The following is a 19,107-nucleotide window of genomic DNA, read 5'->3' as shown; positions in this document are numbered from 1 at the left end:
GAAATCCAGGTCTAATCAAAAGAAACCTGAAGTAAAAAAAGTACATGAGGAAAGAGATAAACACACTTTAGGGAAAGGAGACTTTAGAGTTCAAATGTAAAAATAGTAAAAGACTTGAAGTCCTTTTTACTAAATCGACAGAGTGTTGCCACCTTCATGCAAATTCCACTACTCCGATTTGTTACTACTGAGGACATCTCCATTGTGGAATTTGTGAGGGAAACAAGACTTAACCTGGTAATTCTACATTTAAAATCGAAAAAGATCAAGGATGCATTCATGGAAATGACAGATAAATTAGCATCTGTGGGCTATGAAATGACTGATTATGATCACAGGAAAAGAAACAATAATCTATTGGTGATTAAGGAAAGAAGATCTGAGAAGCAAAGATGTGGGGTTCTAAAGCAAAGGAAAGACTCAATGACCCGAGAGTGGACAGGACAACTGCACCTACCAATATAGGGGATGATATCAACCCAAAGGGTTCCCTGATGCATATACCTAAAGCAAAAGCAAGCTGTAAAGAGTTCTCCATAAATGGTTGCTTCAACAATAGAGGAGGAAAGGACCAGGCCGATCTTGGTCAATTGAAGAAGTTGAAATTCACTGTCGACAACTCAAAAAGTCAGAGGAAGCCACTAGGCCCCTTGAATCCAAAAACATTGAGGATGTAGGGATGTTAGGCAGAATTATATGCAGTACCCTTTGGGAACACCACACACAATTAAGACTACAAGTGACAGTACAAATTCACCTTTGGTACAAGCCTGTACTACACAGTAAAAGTGGTAGCGATGGCTGAGCAGCCAGACTTATCTCAAGAGTAAGTGAGCAGTATCAATGGTTACAAAAAGGACAGCAATTACTATGAATCAAATAAACACTGACTCAAGGCTTCTGAGTAAAAGACTATACATTTATTTACACATCAGTTGTATAACATTTCACTGAAGTAAAGCAGTTGAAAATCACACTCGTAATACACTACACCACACCCAATAGATTCTGGACAAGTTACGCTCAAAATGAAGTGTGAGCAAAATGGCACTGCATCAATTTTAAAGGGGAGGGAAAGACCACCTTAGGCAGAAATTGAGTAACACCAACAAGTAAGTAAGCAGGGCAATCTAGAAAAAGAAACTACAGTGAGGAAATCAGATTCAAACCGACCTTGCCCAAAGTCAATGGGTCAGAGTCTTTTGCTCAAGATCACACAGTTCAGGGTAGTTCGCGGTTAAGTCTTTGTCAAGAGTTCCGAACGAAGTTGGTCGGTAGAAAAGTAAGTTTAAAGAATAGAAAAAGACAAGCCCTCGGATTGGCAAAAGGGTTCACACACTTTCACAGCAGCTGGACGGAACGAACAACCGGATTTGAACAGTACCTTAAATGGAGAATAAGGCTGTAGCTGAAGCAGACATTCCTGGCAGGTCATGCATGCTCACGGTTCCTGAAGCGACTGTTGGACTGACACAAAGTAGAAAGACTGGAGGGTCCTGCACTGCCCAGAGAAGAAACCAGCAGGAGAGCAAAGCAACAAATAAAAGGTGCGTTCCTTAAAACGCAAGCAGGGTCCGTTCCTCCTGGCTATTCAGTTCACTGTAGCTCTGCACAGCAAATTCGACCAGAGGCGGGAGCCTTGCTTGGAGTTTGGGTGAACTGGTTGGTCCCACCAGCTCAAGGGGAGAAGATTCCTTGCAGATCTTCCCTGTCGTCGGAGTATGAAGATTCGGACCAGCAGCAGGGCTTCACCGGACGGTTCAGTCGTTATAGGGGTCCTCGGCTCCTCTTCGGTTCTCTCGTTCCAGTGGCGATTCTGCCTTTCCAGCCACAGTTTTCCTCCATTCACACAGCCTGGCTGTCAATCACACAGCATGGTGGCTGTCCTGCCGGGACAGTCGCCACACCCAATCAGATCAGAGTGTGACATGGGTCTCCAAGGAGACCCTGTGCAGGGAGTCCTAAACCCCTCCCTCACATCCTGCCCCCCTTCCCCCCCAGACATACAAGCCGCCTAAGGGAGGGCTTCTGTGTAGAAGCCCACGAATGGTCGGCGAACAAAGCAACAAAACCTAGTTTGGCGCGCAGGGTAAAACACAAGAAAGACTTAAGAAATGGCGAATAAACCCAGCCGGGAACCTGTAAAAACGTATATGGTCTAGCGGGATCAAGTTCGAGGCTATCAAGATAGCCTAAAACAATACCAGGGTTATTTAAGATAACTGCAGTAGGGAAAAATAGGGTAGTTACAACTGCCACCAGCCCAGTCTTCATGAAAAGGAGTGAAACAATGCTCCAAGAGAAACAGACAAAAAGGGATAAGTATTAACCCTTTCCAGAACTCTATTTAAGATAGTTTGTACTGGGTCTATGAGTTTAAAAGAGACTAATAAAGTCAACGGCAACTTTACATGTTTCTGGGAGACAGTACACAGTCCCAGAAAAATGGAGTTGGGAAGTCTAAAAGACAACCCTGTTTACTGCACTGAGGGTGCTGTGTAACTCACAGTAAAAAGATGATGCCTATGGAGTAGGTGGGCTCCAGTCTATGAACACATGAACACATGAACATGTTAACACACACAGCCAAACACATGTAAGAGTGGGAAAGAAGACTTGCACTCTTACCAGGTGAAATAAATCCTAGAAATCCAACAAAGCTGCTGAGGGACTCAGTAGGTAAGGGAAATTAGCCATTCTGTAGAATTCTCCCTAACAAGGGATCATCGAGCCTGCCTGGGGATTGATCTATGAAAAAAAACTCAATAGATCAGAAAGAACGTGATCCCGGGACCCTTTGTAACGCTCACCTGATTCCCACGGAGGCGCTGGTCTTGGCAGGAAGGTGTCTGTGACTCAAAGTGATGTGCAGGACTCGATTGGCTTCTGGGGTCGAACCTCTTCGCACTGTGTGTCGAACTCGTAGGGTGAGGTTTCTGCAGGTGAAAGAATATGAGGGTTAATGGTCTGGGTGGTTGAATCTCTCTCTCTCTCTCTCTCTCTCTCTCTCTCTCTCTCTCTCTCTCTCTCTCTCTCTCTCTCTCTCTCTCTCTCTCTCTCTCTCTCTCTCTCTCTCTCTCTCTCTCTCTCTCTCTCTCTCTCTCTCTCTCTCTCTCTCTCTCTCTCTCTCTCTCTCTCTCTCTCTCTCTCTCTCTCTCTCTCTCTCTCTCTCTCTCTCTCTCTCTCTCTCTCTCTCTCTCTCTCTCTCTCTCTCTCTCTCTCTCTCTCTCTCTCTCTCTCTCTCTCTCTCTCTCTCTCTCTCTCTCTCTCTCTCTCTCTCTCTCTCTCTCTCTCTCTCTCTCTCTCTCTCTTCTCTCTCTCTCTCTCTCTCTCCGTAGAGCCCCCAGGGTCAACGTGCTCACCTTAGATAGGGGAATGCTGGACTCTCCATCTGCGTCTGGTGCAGGGTGCCGTTGCCAGTTCCTTCACTGGTGAAACATACGCCTCTTGAACTCAGAGGATCGTGACCGTCGTTAACTGCACGAGCGGTGAGTTTCCAGACACCTTTTTAGTCTTTATAGTCTTTAGGTGCGTGGCACGTTAATATTGAACAGGACTCTGTATAATGCTTTTCCCTTTTGTCTTGCAGGACTCTTGAGATGGAAGATGGAGTGAGCACCTGGAAATGCGTAAGTAAATGCAAGCGCTCTAATTGTCTTTTTCCCTTGCAGCTTAATTCGTGCTGAAGAGACGCTGGAGTATTTGCAGGGGTTCTATTGCGACGAGCGCGATGGGCGTAAGTAAATACCTGTCTAATGTCTCTTCTTTTGTCTTTCAGAAGTTGGGTTGCAGCGCCGGAGTCCGCGGAATGCCCGTAAGTAATAACAATGCTTTTTTCTTCACAGGCGGCGATGCAGCGTGAAGAAATCCGGAATTCGCGGAATGCCGGTAAGTAATAACAATGCTTTTGTCTTCACAGGCGGAGGTGCAGCGTGAAGAAATGGCCGCAGCCGATGGATCAGGTGTGTGGGTGCGATTTCTCGCCGTCGCCAAAACCAGTACAAAAGGGACCCTATGAAAACTCAAACAGAAAAGAGTTGAGTAAACATTGCTTTATTAACACACAAGCATTCGCGAATGGGCAGCAAGTTCAACCGTCTCGCAAAGCAAGTCGTCAAAGTGCCGCCCTTTGCCCTGCACATCGTGGTCCTTTTATACCCATCTGTTTTACATTGTCATACATTGCTGCACATAGATTATGTCCACCACAAGGCGGTTCCTCCCAGTCATGACTTTGCATCAAGGTCAACAGTTCAACATCTGCTATTGTGGTTTCCTGTTATCTGTTATTCGCTCTCTCTCGTGCCCCTCTGTGTATCTCTGTGCACGAGGCTGTGCTTACTCATTCCTTCCCCACCCGTAATCTGCAGATAGTTTTAGCAGGCTCAACATGCTTCGACATACAGTGACCAAACACAATTCTTCTGTTAAAAACAAGTTCTTGCCAGGTCAGCAGGTCTTAAACGCCGCTGTATAAAGAGAATGCCTCTTCTTTTAACAAAGGGTACATTCTTTTAACGCATATGATGATTAGTACAAACTCCAAGTGTGAGCACAACATTACATATGTATGCGTACCTTCAATCCACCCTTTGCTCACACTTGAGCATCAATCTAAACAGTCCTAGCATAAGCAGATGGCAGGAAAGCAACATCATCACATACTGTATGTACCATAATCTTCTCCAGGCCTCCCATGTCAAAAAATTCCTGTTGTACATGGCTTTTATCCATTGGATTTAGGCGCGTTATGCTGGAAGAACACATGGAAACACAGCACGACACACATACCGGGAAACATTGGATGCAGAGACAAATACCTACAACTATTGCCGCTAGAACCAGTATAGGCGTAAGAAGTTGCCATCCAATTTCTTTCAGGAGCTTCATCCACCAGCTATCTCCTGACCCTTCCTCCTGGTGGATGCTATCCGCCACTTTATGCAGTTTGTTTACTCCATCCAGGATTCCTGTACTCCCTTCTGGTATGTAAACACAGCATTGGGATCCCACCAAAAAACAGACTCCGCCCCTTTCTGCAGTGAGTATGTCTAAGACATACCTATTTTGGAGAGCCACTAGCCGAATTGCTTTCATTTCATAAGTGATGTTTTCCATTAGGTCTGCAGATTCTTCGATTACGAACTCAAGGGCCCTGCTTAGCTTTTGGATTTCTTGACTGTTCATAAAGATGCCCGCTGGAGGAACCAGGACCCCCATCAGATCTATAAACGTTTCCCATCAGGCACCGGCACGGCAGGATACATACCCCCACTGTTCTTAATCATCATATGTCTATCCAACTGATCTAGCCTCTCACCCTTCTCTTTTATCTCTAGATCATGTAATTTTTGATTTACCGTTCTCTTCTGCTCCTTTGCTTTTTGTTTATTCTGAGCATTGCGCCTGCGCATTGCTTCTACCCTCCATAGTCGTATAGCCTCAAACTGTGCGGGTCTAACCCGTCTTTTTACTAACTCTATTTCTACTTTGGATATGCGGTCCACATCAAAGGACCCGGTGTCTGGCCATTTATGCTCAATCAAATCTTTTGTGTATTCGGACCATTCTTTTAAGAACAATGTTGAATTCAATCCATGTTTAATCAACATATCAAATGCAGGGGTTCCTTCAAGAGGGGCATAGTGTCTCTTGCCTATACCACTCTTGCTGGAAGCCGCTTGACCCATTTTGTTGGTATACCACAATTGCCTAAAACACTCACCTTTCCCAAATATGCACCTATTGGCTAACAATAATAATACATCCTCCTGGCGTATCTAACATATCATATCATCATTTCAACATTACTTCTTCATAGACGGACTTACCACCGTCCTCTTCACAAACCCTGAATCATTATTTCCTTATTCCATCATGCATCCGTCCATACCACTTATCTTAAGGGTCCCGCCAGAGTGTTCCGGACCCGAAGGGCGACAGCCTGCTGTTCCACCGCCAACGGAGCCGGAAAAACAAGGATGACGCGTTGGTTGCAATCAAAGGTGCGGATTCAGTTGTTGGGGCCCCGTGATCAATTCCTTCTCCGGTTCCGCCGCGGCGTTCCTCACCCAGTGACGGACTGTCGCTCCTTCGCGTCCCACTTCTGACACCAAAATTGTGGGTGCGATTTCTCGCCGTCGCCAAAACCAGTACAAAAGGGACCCTATGAAAACTCAAACAGAAAAGAGTTGAGTAAACATTGCTTTATTAACACACAAGCATTCGCGAATGGGCAGCAAGTTCAACCGTCTCGCAAAGCAAGTCGTCAAAGTGCCGCCCTTTGCCCTGCACATCGTGGTCCTTTTATACCCATCTGTTTTACATTGTCATACATTGCTGCACATAGATTATGTCCACCACAAGGCGGTTCCTCCCAGTCATGACTTTGCATCAAGGTCAACAGTTCAACATCTGCTATTGTGGTTTCCTGTTATCTGTTATTCGCTCTCTCTCGTGCCCCTCTGTGTATCTCTGTGCACGAGGCTGTGCTTACTCATTCCTTCCCCACCCGTAATCTGCAGATAGTTTTAGCAGGCTCAACATGCTTCGACATACAGTGACCAAACACAATTCTTCTGTTAAAAACAAGTTCTTGCCAGGTCAGCAGGTCTTAAACGCCGCTGTATAAAGAGAATGCCTCTTCTTTTAACAAAGGGTACATTCTTTTAACGCATATGATGATTAGTACAAACTCCAAGTGTGAGCACAACATTACATATGTATGCGTACCTTCAGGTGAGTAAACACTGCGAGTAAAGGTTGCCTTGCTAACCTGTTGTTTCTTGTCTTTGCAGGTGCTGCTGTTGACTGGATACAGGAATGGTAAGTATAATTCTTGCAGGTTCAGGATCGAAAGAAGAAAGGCTGGAACAGACTCGGTGAGCGTTCTGCTGCAGATGCAGAATAACGCGAAGCACGTTTCATCTATCGGGTGTGGTTTAAATAGCCTTGGAGTGATGAGGCGTCTTCCTCCACGGCCCCGCCTAGGTAAGAAAAGAGTTCCAGTGCTGTATCCAGGGAGTGGAGCTTGCCCCACCCAGGTAAAGTAGTTCCTGTTCACAGAGGACTTCTAAGTGGCTGGTAAGTAAGCAGCATGGTCTGCTGCAGGTAAGTCCACCCAAGCATCTTCACACATATTATGAGCCCGGCGCTTCCAGTGCCGGGACCGATGGTTTTGATGAGCCTGGTGCCACCGGGGCCAGGACAAGGTCCAAAAGGTCCCAGTGGGGACGGGCTGGTGCCTAGGATTAGGATTAGGGTTAGGGGCCTGCTTCCAAGGACGTTGGGCTGGTCCTGGCTCCTTGGAAGCAGTGATCATGACGCCCTTTCTGTGTACCTCATGGAACACCAGAGGCTTCAAGCACTTGTACACAGGGGAGGTTAACTTCTTGGGCCAATATGAGATCATTTGCCTACAGGAGACTTTGCTTAGGATAAAACCTATTTGCAAGGCCTATGAAGTATACATGAATCAGGTATACACCAAACCCCTTTGTACAAGTTGTGGAAATCAAAAAACATATGGAGGACAGGACAATGGATTTACTCTTAATGAACACCTATTGGAGCGAACAAAACTGCCCAATGGAACAATACATTAAGGATATCACAGAAGTAATCGATGAATCCATGTTGGAGGAAAAAGAGAAATTGATAATTCTGCGTGGTGATTTGAACGTTAAACTACTAGAGAAGGATGGTGAAGATAAAAGGATGGAGTCCTTAAAAGGCAACAAAAAGTGTTGGAAAAAAGAAATGGACATCAGAGATATGAGAATGTTAAGTGGCTCGACAAATGGTGACCTACACTGAGCCAATACATGGTCAAACGACTCTAGTAAAGCCTGCCTGGATTATTGTTTTGTGGCGGCTAATACAATGAGATGGATTATCATTCGTAGTGAAGAAACAATCAGCGAGTGATCACTCATTATTAGAAATTGAATTCGAATGGGAAAGAAAGCTGGACATGGGGAGGAAAATCACACCCATGGAAGTTGGGTGGGGAAGAAATAAACTAGGAATAAAACCCCAGACTCTCCCTAAATTAGCGGTCACCTATACTTCCTACATCTTGGAGAATCCAGAGTCAGTAGACTATGCTTAGCTACTGAAAGAATTTGAAATCCAAGCTGGGCAACATCCGAAACCCAGAGTGATAAGGAAATATGCCTACTTTAAAGAACTTGTGGAGAGAAGAAAGTGATACAGAAGGGATCTCCTGTGACTAAAAAAAATCGATGAATATAGATCAGGCGGAATGTATAAGGAAATGTAAACAATCTTATAAGAACTGGGTCAGATCATCGCGAGCGAAACAATTACAAGCGGATTCTAAAAAAATGCTAGCAGTGGTTCGGGCAAATAACTCGAAGCTTGTGGGAAATCATCAACACTGGTGAAGATTTCCAAACTGCCATTACCACAAACCAAGTCTGTGAGGATCGCTGGGTGAATCATTATAGGATCCTGTTTAGAAAGACCAATGACTACAGGGAGCCAAAGGACCAAGGACTGCCTATATCTAAAGGATGGGATTTGAATTTCGATCGAGATGATATTTCAACAATACTTAAAACACTTAGCTCATCGAGAGCCGCCGGCCCGGATGGAGTCACGAACTTCATGCTCAAACAAAACAATGAGGAGCGGACGGAAATAATATACCTCCTCTTTAGGCAGATAAGTGTAACTAGATTGATTCCTTCATTGTGGAAAGAAGCAATAATTGTGCCTATATATAAGAAAGGTGACCATGGGGAGCCGGAAATTGTAGGCCAATGGCTTTATTAGATGCAATAGGAAAGTTCTTTGCATTGCTCCTTCTAAGAGATCTCAAAGCCTGGGCAAAGGAAGTCGACATACTGGACAAGCACCAAACCGCTTTTGTAAGCAGTGTTGGGACATTATTGAATCTCCTAAAACAGAAAGCCCTTGAGACTAAAGGAAGCATATATCTTGGATTTATCGACCTCAAAAAAGCCTTTGATGGGATTAGCCGGGGTCTATTATGGCAGAAACTTGAGAAGTGGAATTGCCCCAAAGATCTATTAGAAGCTCTACAAGCCTTATACTCAAACACCACGATCCAAGTACTACTAACAAGAGATGGATCAGTCACAAGGAAGATCCCCAAGTTTAGGGGAATTAAGCAGGGGTGTGCACTCGCGCCATTCCTGTTTGCCCTCTACCTAGCCGATATGTTTGAATCTCAGATGAATGTCAGAGCCTTCCCTCCCAAGATCGGAACAGCAGCCATATCATGGATCATCTAAGCGGATGATCTGGTCTTTATCGGCCAGACCGCTATAGGACTCCAGAGACAAATCGCCAAGTTTAAGAATTACCTGGATTCCAACGGAATGAAAATGAATATCAAAATGTCAATGGTGCTGGTGATGAAATCAGCACGTGGAATTCCAGGAAGAAAGGAGACCTTCAAATCGAAAATCAAAAATCAGATTTTGGCAGTAGTCGACTCAATTCTCTATCTTGGAGTATTGATTTAATAAAAATATCAATGAATTAGGCCACTAACAATTAATCAAGGAGAAGCCTTTATAGCTCACAAATCAAGGGAGGGCTCTACATCCACAATATGGAACCTTTTCCATGAGCCCCATAATCACCTTATTTTTTATTTTTTTTAAGCAAAAAGTACAAGCAGTTTTAACCTATAGGGAAGAGTCTTTCCCAAATCTCTCTTGGAAGATCTGGGAAGTCTGTGAAGCTTTCTTCAGGAAGAAAATTCTGAAATTACTAACTTGTTTGCCGGCATACTTAATCAGATATGAACTACGGCTCCAATCAATGACTTCAGTAGTTATGTGGAAAACTATTCCCTTGTTTCGAAATGCATCCTAGCTCCCGTTCCAGCACCTTTTTGAGATTTTAGGAGAATCAGGAACGCAACCGGACAAAAATCTCAAGAAATGGAAATCCGAGTGTGAAAATTACTTGAAGCTAAATAACATCGAGCTTGAAATGTTAAAATCAAACCCAGACAAGGCTAAGAAAAGTCTGAAAGAGAGAGACTGGGATTTTATCCTAGAACTGAAAAGTGCTAATAAACTGTGTGCTAATATTACATTGGAACGAAAGTCGTTGAATGTACTACATCTTACTTTAAAAATGTCCTTCACCATATTTCAGAGATCTTCTCCTACGATGTAGGTTGAACATTCTGCCGTCCAAAGAGGTGCAGCTACAAAGGAAACAGATAACACAAGAAGAAGCTATCTGTAGATACTGTAAAGATCTAGACTCTGTGGAAAATATCTACCAAATGCTCCTTGTTTGCCCTGTGATTGGGGAGATAAAGGAAAGGTGTATATAGGTGACTATTTGCAATCCTGCGATCAGAGTGGGGTTACAGAATTTTGGGAAAGGCTAATGACGGCGGACAATATCGGCCGCACTATTGATGCCCTGAAATGTGTGTCATTGGTGCTTAATGACTTAAATCCAATTCATGGACGGAGGTGGGAAGAATCTGGAACTACCAAGGGGGTATAGAGGACTGCTAGTATCACCTTGCAGGTTCTTGAACTGGATATTTTGTGAATCTGATCATGACCTCCTAGAATTGGCAGATATCCTATATGTTAAAGGTTTAAATGTGAATAACCAATAAAACTAAAACTAAAACATTAAGCATATTAAATACTGAACTGAATAAAATGTTATTGACAAAGCTAATAGCCGATAAAGTGCCCATTTGAAAACAACCTATGGAAAAAAGTGCAAGTGTGAAAGAGTACTACAGAAAGGTGTGGTATGAACAATACCACCACAAAGTGAACTTTATGAATGGATACAGTGCGGCAAGGCCAACATCTGGCAAGAGATGTTATACATTATGGAAAATGGAGAGGCTAACCCAGGATAAGCCAGGAGAGTGTGAAGCAGCAAATAAGCAAATAGAGCCAAGAGGCAGACAAGGAGAAGCTATGTGAATCTGTAGACTGGCAAATACAGAAGGTGTGTGGACTGGAGAGCCTAGGGTTCCTGGATGCACAACCTGTGATTGGTGACCTGCGTGGGATGACAACTGCGCCTAGACCAGGGAACCCTGAATTGTGAAAGCCAAAAACATTGTGAAACAAACCCGAGAATGAGCACTGTAAGTGAACTGGTGATGCAATTCAGAAAAATGGTGGCTGACCTAGAGTTGTGATGAACTTTGAAAGACTGAAACGAGTACAAGTTTCTATGTTAAAGTCTTGGGGAAGGGAACCCTGAGGCTTGATCAACTGCAAATGCTGTCTGCGGACGGAGCCTCAAGACCCGTTTTCTTTTTGCGTTGCCTTAAGTTGAGGAAGGGAATCCTGAGAATTGTGTGGAACTGTATTGCCTTGAACTTGGGGGAAGGTGATCTTGAGACTTTTGTGGAACCTTCTTGAACTTGGGAATGGGGAGCTAAAGAGGAAGCTAGGAGCTGGAAGAAGCTTAGAGCTTTGTGTTGATCACCATTTCTTTTATTATTGACATCTGTACACTTTGTTTAGCCTTAGTTGTGACGGCAAGGATAGGTTTTGGACACAGACAGACTTTTAAGTTGAACTCTTTTACTCAAACTTTCATTGGTTTCGTTCAGGTAGGGAAATCCCACCTCACGAGTAAAGACTTCTACCATCCAGACATTCGATTTAATAAACCTTTTTATTTTTAACTTTGAATCCGTTGTCTGTATCTTGATTCATGATGCATTCACAGGTCCTGGGGTCTTCACTTCTCTGCTTCTGCTTCTACAACTGCAGCTGACCACTTCTTCCACTGCTTCTGATGCCCTGCACCTGAAGGGGCTTTAAATATTTATAGGTCCTGCTCAGGTGTGGGCCATCAGAAACACTGGATTGCATTCTGCCTCTGAACCCTTCTTCGTCCCAGGACCTACCCATAAGGGACTTGAAGTCCCTAATGTTCATGTTCTTTTTGTCATCAAAGACTTCAATTTTGCAATATGCCATTAAAACCGTGGGATCACTACGGAAGTTGGTAAACGGGCTCTTCCAATTCTCCTGACCAGAGACCCTTCCCATGTGATCCTCCCACAGAACACCACACCCAAGATCAGGATCATGAAGCATCTGCCTTTCCCTGTACACATGATAAGGGTTCCAGGACAGGTTTTTTTGGATGATCACTTCTGATTCATCACACCGACCACCAGCTATTTGGCCATTAAAGGAGCCAGAGGAGCATTGCACAGAACAGGGATTTCCTCAGGTTGTAGCACCCCCTCTTGATAGTGAGCTGGGGTCAGTTTTCCAGACAGACAGCACTCAAATAGTAGTGGACCTTTGGGGATCTATGGATCTCCTAGGTTGTAGCCCTGCTCTGGCTTAGATTGAAGCTGCTTTGTATAGAGCACATTTATGCTGGTGAGGAAGAGCCCTCTTCAAATAAACACACAGAAATGGACACAAGACTGCTGGAAACAAAAAAAGGCAGAGTTCATTGTGATGAGAGAACAATCTCGAATATGTGCTCCAGATCTAAGTATTGTGAAAGTGAAGACTCTGGGCCCCTCGCCAAGGCTGAAGTATCCTGCATAGTAAATGGTGTCAGAAAATCAAATGTGACCTCATGCATTGGCTTCAGGGCATGCAGTATGACTTAATGGATGCCGTGGTGAGGCTACACATGGATCTGTGTGGGCTAGGGGAGAGGATCAATGACTTTGAGAAGTATCTCACAAAGGAACAGGAATGGCTAGAAACAATTAAATGTCGTCAGAGTGAACTGGACCTCAAATGTGAGGCATTGGAAAACCGTTCCCTTTTGGAAATTAGTGTGATGAATCAATTTACAGGCCAGCAGTGGTCCAGGGATGAATATCGGGTTCTAAACCATCAATCAGCCCACACCTCTAGTACACCAGAAGGGATCCGAACAGATTGAAAACACACATCTATTATAAACCTCCTTGTCCCATTTTGGTAACGTGGACGAACGTCAGGCTTATCTCTGTAAGGTCGTGGATCGTTGGTTAGTTGCAACACAGCAAAAATACAATTATTACCCAATGATAAAAGGGACTGTTCAGTCAAGATTGTATAAACATATCAACTTTATTGTTATCACAATAGGCAGTTCTAGCACACTACAAAATTCAACCCACCCGGTGAAGAAATGCAGAGGACAGATGGTTTCAAGAAGGAAAGCGGATGCATTCTGGATACTGACAGAAGGGAAGTCAGTAAAATAATGAATCTCAATAGTTCCAGGATACTTGGTTTCAACACAAGGGGATCAATGGGTCATATAATGTCACTTGGGGCCTTCGGAGAAGGACCTGAGGTACTGAACCACAATGTATCTTGTGCTTGTAGAAGTTCAAGGTGCTTGACGGGGTGGGATCGGTTTCAGGCCGCTTTGCAGCTTCTGCAACATAGTTCAAGCAGGGAGACAGCTGCGGGTATCGGGCGACTGGCAGTTCGGTGAACAAAGCTGGAAGGACGGCTGCAGGCTGGCCTACACAGCGGCTCGGGGTCAGGAATCGTTCTCAGTGCTGGTCGAGGCATCTCAGACAGCATGAGTGACTGTGGCGTGACAACATTCAGCGGTACATCAGTTGCAGCTCGAGGGGCTCGACCGGCTTGAAAATGTGCTTTCAGGCAGATGCTAGTAGATGCCTATCGATGCACTCCTAGCTTCTTCGCTGGGCTTGTCATTTAAGGCGGATGGTCCAAAGCTGAGGAGAGTGTTGCAGGCAACAGCCTTGTCCTTCTTTTGGTTCAGAAACTGTCTGGCACTTCTCACCTAGGAAGCTTGCTTGCGGAGCCTAGCAGGCCACGCTGTGTGCTGGCTGTGTACCGGTTTCATTAGCTACAGGAGGGTCCTCTAGATTCAGTATCGCCCTCTGTTCCCTAGGAGATGTTTAGAGGAGGGATCTTGCTTCCCTCTTGTAGTTCCGGGCCTTCCTATACTGGTGGAAGATTTAAGCCAGACTGTACCTTCTGCCAGGGTCCCAATGAGTTCTTCTTGTTACTCCTTGCAAAGTCTTCAGATGATCTGCCAAAAGAGGGGATCAACCCTCTTTTGAAGTCAAATGGGCCCCAGTGATTGGTGCAGGATAAGCCTACCTTAAGTAACCAATCCTGGGTCTCCACCAACCATCTTCTGTAATGCACAAGGTCATAACCAGAGCACTTTGCAACAGAAAAGGTAAAGGTGTGAAAACATTTACTACTAAGTCCCACCCATCTTCCTGTCTATTGTGGATCAAAGGGTCTCTGGTTAATGGAGCTCTTTGTGGGTTCTGATGGTTAAAGACCGGTCTCCCTTGAAGTTGTGCCGTGAACAGAGTTTCTGTCTCCATCAAATCACCTACTCCTACCATCTGAATGGTGGGGTCTCCCTACTGGGTTTGCCTACTGTAAACACATGTACCAGACATGACACTTCACTGCCCTTGATTCTGAGGGGCGAGAGCTGACTTCAGGTTGACACAGATTCATATCAAAAAGGTGTTGGGGTTTCCTGGCCTTCGTTAGCTCTGTGACCAGGCCTCTCACAGGCCTGCTTCAATTAACTCTCATCAGTATGTGCTGCCACCAGCAGGACTAACAATGGGCAGGGCGGATCCATGGAGCCTTTGATAGTTAATTAGACTGGCCATGGACGGAGGAAGGTTTTGCCCTCTTCCTTTTGAGAACTAAATGGAAGAGGGGGGTCGGGGCCTGTAGACTGTGTCTACCGAGAGTACTCGGATGTATGTGTTTGTTGTGCAGTGAGCATCAGAAAACGTGTGTGTGTGTGTGCGGTTTATCCCCCCCCATTTTTTGAGGTTGAACTCCCATCATTCAATTTCTTTAAAAAAATATCAAAGCCCAGTCGAGTACACACCGGATGGTCTAATTCCTCATAATTAGTACCCAGCGAGAGACAATCTGATTGGCCCTCGCTGGGTGTTGCCTGGGCCGACAAATACTCACCTGCTGCGCTTCAGAGTTCCTTTCTTTTCATTGTCCGGCCGCCATGGAAAAGGAGAAGGAAATGCGTGTAGTCCCTTCTCCCCATTCCATAGTGACCATTGTTTTTGCTTTTTTGGCTCGAGTTGAGAAACGTTTGACACACCATTTCTCAACTAGACTAAAAATACTATTAGTATCCTGGTACAATGTGCTGGGAGTACTAATAGCAATAGAATCCTCAGAGGGAGGCATTACTGGTTGGGTAATGCCCCAGTGGAGACGGTTACAAGCCTGAGCAAAGCGAGGGCTTTAACGTAGCCCCAATGGCATTACCCGACCAGTAAAGTCTCCCCTCAGAGGGTTCTATTGCTTTAGTATACCCTTCAGATTCCTTGCTAAAGGAGTTTAGGGCAATTATGTCCCTTTGGACATCCATCTCAATGTTGCTATCCTCCCTTGGAATCTGTGCTCTTGCTGCAGGTATTTCAGTTGCTATGAACGTTCTTAAAGCACTCATGGCGTAGGGGATTAAAGAGCAGACATAACCGCTCTCCCCGGTGGTTTCCTTACCTACTTTAGTCATATGTTTATACCACATGTTGTTGGATACTTTTGCTGTGTCAGTGAGCTGCATGTCAACTCCCTTCATGTCTGTTTGGTTATTTATATAGCGCACCAAACCATCGGGTATCTGGGCCCATTACAGCGTTGGATATACAATTACAAGAGCAGAGATAAACATATACAGGAAGTTATTTACAAGTGCATTACAGATATGTACAGAACTGACAGGTTAACACATTTGTTATGCTTCCTGCGAAAAGAGCCAGGTTTTTGCATTTTTCCTAAAGCCGTAGAAGGACGGTTCAGATCTTAGGTCGACAGGCTAGGAGTTCCATAGATTAGCTGCAAGAACGGGGACGCTACTACTGCCTGCTTTCTGTAACTTGAATCTGGGAACTTTGAGGCAGTATAAGTGTAGGGATCTTGTAGGTCGGTCTGATATGTTTCTGGAGAATATGCATGCCAGGTATTTAGGAGCAGAGTTGGAAAGGCATTTGTGAGTGAGGGTTAAAGTTAAATGCGATCAGTCTTTAACTGAGAGCCATTGGGCGTTGCGTCTTGCTGCTGATATATGCTGGTTCTGGGGATGTTGAGCGCGGTTCTTATCGTGTTACTTTGCATTATTTGTAGTTTTTCTTTTTTTTTTTTTACATTATGCTTACTAGTCCCTAGATACAAGGCTTTGCAATAATCTAATTTACATAAGATAAGTGCTCTTGCTAGTGTAATGCAGCTTGCTGTCGACAGAAATGGTCTGCAAGCATTGATTAGTTTGAATGTGTATGCCGTGGCAGAAGCTGTAGCAGTCAAGATTGTCAAGATCATCGAATAGGGGCTTGGTAAAAATATTGTAAAGCATCGGATAGACACAAGACCCATGAGGTACTCCGCAGGTGACCGGTGCAGACTTGGCTGATGCAGTTGGTGCAAATACCCTCATGTTTCTATTGCCCAAGAAGGATTGTATCCATGCAGTGGCTTTGGAGGAGCAATAGGCAGCTGTCGTGAGGTGATTACAGAGTACCTAATGATTGACTAAATCAAATGCGGCCGATAGGTCTAAAATAAGGAGCGCTAGCTTACCTTTATCTTTTTAGATCGTCCATTTGTTTTTTAAATCTATCAAGGCTGACTCGGTGCCATGTTTAGGTCTAAAGCCTGATTGTCGCAGGCCAAGGAGTTTTATAGTATTCGAGATGAGCCTGAATTTGTAAATATGTTGCCCTATCTAGGATTTTCAGGAGGAAAGGTACTGTGGTTATTGGCCTGTAGTTGGTCGGAATGTTGGGATCATGGCTTGGTCTTTTTTAATAATGGAAGTACCCATCACATGGTCCACCAATACAAAAAGGACAAACTTCAGCGCTCCTTTAGACAAGTCTATATTATGTTTACAAGTTTCTTTCTGGTATGTAAGACTTTACTTGGAACGTACTTCAGTTGATCAAAGACTCAGTTTTACTCCCCCACTTTGGCCTTTTCCACACAGTGAGTGGAATAACTTTCTGTGGTCCCACATGAACCATTACTTTCAGATTCAAGTGACTGCTGTTTTTCTAACACCTGTCTGTTTCTTTTTCAATCTGGTCTGGCTTCTGCCTCTCGGCTGCGTGTCTGGTCCAGGAAGACTATGTCCTGCATGTAAACTCTTCTCAGCAAGGTTCTACCCAGCTCTAGGGTATATGCTTCTCATTCCCCTATTTTTAGGGATTCCTCTATCACTTAGTTTCTAATAACCCATTTTGTTGTTCAGGATTCTCGTACCCCTTTGTCGGAATTTCGTTTCTCTTCTGGCTACATTACTCCGAGGCTGCAGAGCTCAACCACCCTCCTCCCCTCTCCTTATTGTCTTCTGCATACCTGCTGTTCTGTGGTCGCCTTCCAAGGGAGAGGTGGTTGCTCTGTATGCGGCGGAAGCATCTGGTGCTGGATGCTGGTTCCTGGCTCCCTCTTGTGGGTCCCTTTTCGGCAGCTGCCTTCTCTTTTCTGTCTTCTCTCTATTAGCCTCCTTTCCGGCCGGTTGGTCTCCTGTGTTGGCCGTGGTTTGGGCACTAACCAGGAGGGACCTTGCATCGGTGGTTCTCTGGCACACCTGGGCTCAGCAGAATTGTGTGGGCTCTCTACCCACCACATAACTGCTGTGGTCTTGCCTACATGCTGCATCCGCTCCGCACTGTAGCAGGGACGTCTGCTCTGCGCGGCTACTACGGGCTGGCATGCTTCACGTCTGCTTCTCTCACTCTCTCCAGGTAAGGACTGTTTCCTTTATATGCCAATCCCAAGATTGAGAGACACCGTCCCATTGATACTGGGGCTTCTTTAAGGAGAGGTCAGCAACCAAGCCAAGCATGTGCGAATATCCCTTTTGTTTAGTACTTTCACCTGTTCCCATGCAGGCAGAACAAACGTGGGACATTGGGGCTGAGGGAGATGTTATCAGTTTGTTCAACTGGGAGTCATTATCTCCTATGGGGGAGTAACTCCCAGTGAGATACCGCTTGCCCAAACCCCTAGGGTGGATTTTGCATAGCGGGCCCACCTCCCTAGTCGTACTAGGGTTGCTCCCCCTTTTTGAGAAGAGACAAATTCCCTGGATTCGTCAGACACTAGGATAAATTGGCCTGAGGAACGCGAAGGGGAGAAACAATGCAAGAAGAATGGGAGGATACAAGAAGGTACAGTGAACAGGAAGGTGTTATTTGGGTGAGGTCAGAGGAGGTGGACCATGGAGTATGGATGCAGTTAACAGAAAAGGTGAGGTAGTTGGCTGGTTAGAGAAAGTGGTACTGTGTTGTGTTATTGTGTGCATGCAAGGTGTGAGTGAGATTAGCAGTGATAGTGGGAAGTGAATTGTAGGGTGAATTACAGGGTGAATGAGGGAGTGTAAGAGGGATGACTGAGGAGAAGGCGGAGAGGAGTAGGTGTTGTGTGGAGGTTGGGTAGTAGTGGTCTAGAGGTGAGAGTAGTAGAAGTCTAGAGGTGAGAGTAGTAGAGCTGTGGAGTAGAGTAGTAGAGATGTGTGGAGAGGAAGAGTAGTAGTGGCCATCTGTGACAATGCATACCATAATTATTTGTGGTAGGCTACTATTGTCCTTTAGTACACAATTGTACATATATGTCCCAGTATCTCATTTGAATGTCTTATTTAAATCTAAAATAGAAAAAATATTATTAAACTGTACGGTAGGCATTGTACTTAACATAACTCATACTGCATGTTTTTGTTATCTGGCTGACTACGGAAGGTAGCATTCCAGATCGTGTGTAAATGTAGTGAAACACATTGTTTAGCTTTTCAAGATATTTGACACTTTCATATCTTTACAGCTATAAAATTGATGGTACCCTGATAAGAAACATGTCTCCCACTATGGCGGCAGATCTGAATCATGAGGTATGTGTGTGGCAGTTATTTGTTACATTAAACCACTGTGGGAAAGTGAGTTGATTAACATTTAGTTTTAGCACTAAAATAAGCTATTCAACTATCATTGATATTGCTTTATGTGATGAGGGGGCATTCATTGTCTTATTATTTTGCCTTTTCTTTAACTAGTGAAGTTTAAAATGTATGAATAAAACAGTACCTGTTTGCAATAGTGTCATATCTAGATAACCCATC

General features: G+C 44.6%; 1 protein-coding gene across 1 annotated transcript in view; it reads left to right on the top strand.

The window, feature by feature from the left end:
- Positions 1-19,107, top strand: part of AGBL2 (AGBL carboxypeptidase 2) — a 2,805,139-nt gene that overhangs the window by 34,849 nt on the left and 2,751,183 nt on the right. Inside the window, exon 2 of the mRNA XM_069623090.1 lies at positions 18,813-18,879. Coding sequence (XP_069479191.1) covers positions 18,844-18,879 — 36 coding nt within the window. The 5' untranslated portion in view covers positions 18,813-18,843. The remainder of the gene's footprint in view (positions 1-18,812; positions 18,880-19,107) is intronic.

Source organism: Ambystoma mexicanum, chromosome 11, assembly GCF_040938575.1.
Source record: "Ambystoma mexicanum isolate Mex_15411 chromosome 11, UKY_AmexF1_1, whole genome shotgun sequence".
Taxonomy (NCBI): domain Eukaryota; kingdom Metazoa; phylum Chordata; class Amphibia; order Caudata; family Ambystomatidae; genus Ambystoma; species Ambystoma mexicanum.
This window is presented reverse-complemented; position numbering and strand designations above follow the sequence as displayed.